This window comes from Dichomitus squalens (assembly GCF_000275845.1).
Source record: "Dichomitus squalens LYAD-421 SS1 unplaced genomic scaffold DICSQscaffold_45, whole genome shotgun sequence".
In the NCBI taxonomy this organism is placed as follows: Eukaryota; Fungi; Basidiomycota; class Agaricomycetes; order Polyporales; family Polyporaceae; genus Dichomitus; species Dichomitus squalens.
Window position 1 is genome coordinate 1 of NW_006766927.1, and position 5,702 is coordinate 5,702.

Sequence of the window (5,702 nt, forward strand, 5' to 3'; positions counted from 1 at the left end):
CGTCGAGTTTCTTGTCACGTTTATCCCTCTCTCTCTCTCTCTTTCCCCTTTCGGCTCCTTGCCGCTCGCCTACGGGGTCGTCGCCGAACGTCGACCCGAGTCTACGCGCCTAGTCGCCGCGACACATACAATGGTTTCCCCACCTCACCATGTACATGTCAAATCCATGGTCGCCGCTGGACCCCTATGAAACTGCATAGAAATCATCGATAGCAAACAATCGAGCCTGCACTAGACCTCCGAGGAATGAAAGAACAGATGTATTCATGAACAAGAACACGAGCAGCAAAGTCCCTGCCTTGGACGCCAGTACCGCCCGCCTACAAATACACCTACGAACAGTACAAGTACAGCACGCAGAAGGATGTGTAGCGAGAACGTGCGGCGCCCCAGCGCCCGGGGTCAAGTAGAGTAATAGAGGACGAATAAAGTATGTCACGAACGGAGACGAAGACGATGATGCCACCAGATGGACACCGTCGTGAGATCAATGTTCGTCAAGACCGACTACAGGCGACAAGCAAAATATAGCGCGATGCGAACGTCGAGGGACATGTGACATTTGGAAGACGGGGCGTGGGCGAAGGCCGAGTGGAGAGCCTGCATTGAGAACGACGTGGAAAGAAGTATTGCGGGGCATAAATACAAGACCGCATAAGACACGCGGAAGGACAAGTCAACGACAGGACGGATGATGTACCACTACCTCGTAGACAGATGCAACTGCAGAGCACGTCCATCATCCAGGATAGGCAAGGAACGCGCAGGTGCATCACTCGTTCGCGACCTGCGAGCGCGATACGGATTGTCAGATACACAGCTGTGTCGTGCAAACGGCGGGGACGCACCTTCAGAACCCGCTTCGGCTCATATCCATAGTCGTCTTCGTCTTGGTAACTCGCCCTGTGGTCGTCATGATCGTGGCCTTCCGAGCTTGCTGGCGGCGATGCGAAGTTTCCGCTCAACAGCTTCTCCGGAGCCGGCGAGGGTGCGCGCACGCCTCCTTGCGGGGGCTGACTCGTGTAGCTCGGCAGCGAGCCACGAGGGTCCAGGGTCGCGGGCTCGTCGACGTAACCGCCATACGGGTCTGCTGCAGAAACAGTGGAGAGGGGACGTTGCGGGCTAGTATTGGCCTCCGGAGTCTGCTGCGATGGAGATCCGCTGGAAGCAGCGCCGTACGCTGCCTGCGGAGCGTACCCCTGGGGTGGGCCCTGCTGGAAGGCGTTGTACTGTGCCTGCTGGTTCAGGTGAGCCTGGTACGGGTTGTAGTCCTGCATGTAGCCTTGCTGCGGGTGCGCCGCGTACGAACTATACTCCGAGGGCGAGGTAGCTGACGACGGGCCGAGGCTGGGGTTGCGGGCGACGTTGCCCCCATTCTGCACCTGACCGTATCCTGGATGAGCAGCGGCGTATCCAGCGGTAGCACCGCCAACAGCACCGAGACCGGCAGCATCCAGTAGGTCCCTTTCTGGGGCGCCGCCAGGTCCGCGCTGTCGGTAGCCCATGTTTTGCTGCTGGCCGTAAGCATTCGCAGGGTCGTCGTACGAATTGTCGTACGGGTTTGGCAATGGGGGCTGCGGGCCAGCGAACGCGTTATAAGGCGCGGTCTGGTTCGCACCACCCATGCTCCGAGCCCTGTTCAGCCCCATTGCGCCAATACCAGCAGCGCCAGCAGCAGCACCGTACTCGTACGGGGCGAGCTCGGCCAAGTTGTAGCTTTCGCCTCCGTGCGTCATCGGAGGTTGTGCGAAAGTGCCATGAGTTGTGTCCGAGTATCCGGTAGTCATCGAGCGCATGTCGCCTCCCGGGCCTCCCTTGCCAAGACGATCGTCGGGGTAGTAGTCATCGTCAGTGAAGGCCGGAGTTGTTCCAGCAGCCTCTGCGGCGGCTTCGGCGATCTCGCGGTCAAGCTTCTTGGCACGGCGACGGCGAACAGCATTGGTGACAATCGCGATGAAGAGCACGAGGGCGACGAGACCGACGACAGTAAAGACGCCGGCAACTGCACCAGTGTTTTGGAAGAACCTGAGTAGGGAGAAGCGTCATGAGCGATGCCGCCTCAAGGTTAGAGTCAAGATGGGTATGAAGGCGTCGGTGAAGAGCGGCGGAAACGGTATGCTTTGCAGACGGTGGACGACCGCTCGAAACCAACAAGCGCAAGAAGCGGTCGACGGGTTTGAATCCCGATAGGATTTTGTGATGAAAGTGGCAGCGAGCTGAAGATAGAGCACTTACCCCTTGGAACTGCTGCTATGGCCGCTGCTATCCGTGCCCGCAGAGACACTTGGAGTCACGACGATCACTTGCGTCGAGGTGGTAACTTGACCGTTGGAGTTCGTAGTAGTGAAGACGGCACTGGTGGAGGCCGAGGTCGTTGGAGTGATGGATGACGAGGTAGACGTAGATGATGGTGTAGTAGAAGTGGTGGAGGAGGTGGAGGAAGTTGTGGAAGTTGTAGAGGAAGTGGTGGTGGAGGTAGAAGAGGTGGTGGTGGAGGTAGTGGTAGAGGAAGTGGTTGAGGTGTCGGATGTCGACGTGGTCGAAGAAGTGGTGGTTGAAGAAGTGGTAGTAGTCGTCGGTGTACTGGTATCAGTGGTCGAGGTGGCGGTCGTGCTCGCCGAGGTGTCGGTCGACCTATGATGAGTGATCAGGACGGTGTGTGAGTAGGCAGTGAGCTGGACGGGCGTACGACGGAGAGCCAATGGGAGGGAAGGTAGGAACTGAAGTTAGGATCAGTAACAGGAGTCAGCTGCGGATTCTGGTAATATCAACGACGGGCGGACAGACGTTGTGGGCGGGGAGACATGGCGAGGGCAAAAAGTGAAAGCCGAGAAGAAAACGAGCGTGATGGAGTCTTCTGCAGGAGAAGACGGGGAGTAAGTGATCAGATGCCTGCGGCCGACGGGAAGAGCGGTGTCGGGGGCGGCGTCGAAGGCGGGGGGAGCGACGGTGGTCGTCGACGGTGCGGGGGAAGGCGCGAGCGGAGGGACTCGAGGGACAGGTCCAAGCCGTCGTCGTCGCCGTCGTCGCCGTCCTGCCACCGCAAGCCTCTCACGCCCGTCCCCTGCCTTTTACGTAAGCACTCGACAAAACATCATCCATCTCGTCCGCGACTCGGAATGTACAGCAGTATTATGATACATCCATTTTATAGCCGCCTCCGAACCCAACATTAATGGTTGATCTCTCAACACCGGCCGCCCGCCATCTACACCGCCCTCCGTTTCTTCCGACTCCGTCCCTCATCCTCCCCTTCGCTGTCCCTGCCCGACTCTCCTTCGTTCTCGTCGTCTCCAACGGCCTCTTCCCGCCCAGGTTTTAGCCCCTTCATCTTCCGCGTCTGCAGCTTCCCCAAATCCTGTTTGCCCACATGTATACGTCCACGAAGGTCGCCCATCTCGTCCACATCCAAGTTTTTCCGCTTCTTCCCTACTCCCTTTTCCACATCTTGCTTCCGCAGCTTCGGTCGTTTCATGGCCCGCTTCCACATCTCAGGGTCGGCGTCCGTATGCCGACGCAGCGTAAGATCAAGTGACGGGCCCATCGGCGTGAGCTCCACCCGCGGCACTCGTGTGCCGGACGCAAGCAGCCGTATCATGTACGACCGTACGTGTACCTTCGGTAGCGACAATAAATCTTCATTCGGAGCGCCTGTCGCCTGTAGCGTAGACGTCGCCGCGTTCGGAGAGGGAGGTGTCGGTCCGAGCGAGATGCTGATCACATGCTCGAGGCCAGCCAGATGTATTGCGTCGATGACTTCGCCGTTGAAAAAGTCCATCAACATCGACTTGAGCTGGATGAAGCGCGGATGCGTGTCGAAGAGCTCAGAAGCAAAATGCAGCAGAGGTTTGTGACCTGGTGTCGCTTTTGGTGTCTGCAGCGCAAGTGAGTCCTTTGTCGTTACGGATGTGAGATATTCCCCCGCGGATAGAGGATCATCGCTTCGGCAGGGGGGTGCGCACAGTACGCGTCGCGTCCGTTCCATGTTATATGTACGCAGGGCCCTACACAGATGGCCAATCTCCTCGGACAACGTTCCGTCCTGATCTATCTCCGTGTGCAAGGGGCGCGCAAATGGCTAGCAAGATCAGGCGAGTAACCATCGTTACATCGCGGCGAGAGCCTTCCAGTATCGCAAACGTCCCACGACACTCCCCCCCTCCGGCCCTCTTCCGCAGGATGTTGGAGAGAGCGTATCAAGATCATAAAGCAACATGACAGTACTCACCCTGAAGTCTGCCATACTCTTCCACCCCTCCACCCCGACCTCGCACATGTCCAACACCCGGTGGTCATACATTCGCACAAACGTCAGACCATCCGGCCGTTTCTTCGTGCTCTGCCCAACAACGAACAAGCTTGCGTCGTTTTTCTGCGCCCAGAATTCAAGCGATGTAGCGTCCTCGAACGGGCGGACGGCGTTCTTCTTTGAAAACGAGATCGCATGTGGGCGTTTGAGAGCCATCTACAACCATGCAGTCGGTGAAACACAGCAGGATTATTGCTTTTGGGTTTTAGAGACGAACCAGCTCCTTCATAACCGCCGTAACCTTCTCTCCGGCGTGTGTCCCCTTGACGAAGATTGCGACCCGAGGGTCCTCTACCTCCTTCGGCTCGCGAGCCTGGAGGGCACGCTTGGAGCGCGCATTTTTGGGTTTCCTGATTTTACAGACATCAACAAGCGATCTACTATAATTCTGACATACTCACACAGTCCGTAACATCGTCTGGCGATAAGGGAAGAGGGAGACAAATTTCGGACGCGAAGGATGAGGTCAAATCTTGAAGCGCCCGTCGAATGAGAACCGTCAATAGGAGTAGTCAAAGATGGCGGTTCGGTGGACGATTCGAGGGAACGATTCGGGAGACGATTCGAGAGGGGGGGAATCCGCGATTCTGGCAGAATCGCGTCGAATCGCCGGTGCGAGTCTGGAGGAGCACCGCCCACCCGAATCGCGATTCTCTGTACTCGATTCCCTCAGTCCGACCTCGGATAAGCCCTCTTAAAATAGGTTATATGTCAGATTATTATTGGGGTTTGTCTTAGCACGTCTTACGAGCGACCCTACTGCAACTTGAAGCTGGCGGCTTCTCTACTTTAATCAGAATCACTGGTGTACAGATTCCCTCCACCTTCAAATGTCCAACCAGACCGAAACCCTTCCTTTCAGAAAGTCCGGCCGTCTCACCTGGCAACCTGCTGCTGGCTCTGGCACAAAGACCGGGAATTGAGTGCGTCGTGTCTTGGTAAACTGAATATATTCGCTATGCGAGCCCGAGAGCTGTAACAAGGCATAGTAGGGGGAAGAACAACGCGGCACACGTCGAGAAACCATCGCGCGAGGATGCATAGATTACCTAATTCTGATATCACAGACGCCCGAAGGCCTGACCGACTCAAGAATCTATCCTGGAATCGACCCGTAGAAACGTGGGGTGGTCAAAGTGCCCACACGAATCCAGGACGATTCCCTTTCACCGAATCGCTGCAGAATCGCTTGTCGAACCGTCCTCCGAAACGCCATCTTTGACTACCCCTAATGTTCGTGGGAGTAAGATTACAGTCGTTTGCATATCAAACTGCAGTGTCGTGCGCGCGTCGAGCCTGTTTGTTCGTGTTTGCTCCGCCGTCGGGTACCGGCTAGGACTGCCACTTCGGTGGGTGCACCCTCAATGAAAACAGCAAAAATCCCTAAAAAATG

General features: G+C 56.8%; 2 protein-coding genes across 2 annotated transcripts; both read right to left on the reverse strand.

Moving 5' to 3' along the window:
* Positions 1-772: 772 nt before the first annotated feature.
* Positions 773-2,806, reverse strand: DICSQDRAFT_173339 (uncharacterized protein; the record flags this gene model as incomplete). Its single annotated transcript, XM_007369157.1, has 5 exons — positions 773-787; positions 849-2,025; positions 2,236-2,634; positions 2,690-2,720; positions 2,788-2,806. 5 exons carry the CDS (start codon positions 2,804-2,806, stop codon positions 773-775), a joined length of 1,641 nt encoding a protein of 546 aa, XP_007369219.1.
* Positions 2,807-3,208: 402 nt separating this feature from the next.
* DICSQDRAFT_149385 (Brix-domain-containing protein) lies at positions 3,209-4,724 on the reverse strand (the record flags this gene model as incomplete). The annotated part of the gene is made up of 4 exons (XM_007369158.1): positions 3,209-3,874; positions 4,229-4,465; positions 4,527-4,659; positions 4,711-4,724. The coding sequence occupies 4 exons, from the start codon at positions 4,722-4,724 to the stop codon at positions 3,209-3,211; spliced, it is 1,050 nt and encodes a 349-aa protein (XP_007369220.1).
* Positions 4,725-5,702: the final 978 nt, after the last annotated feature.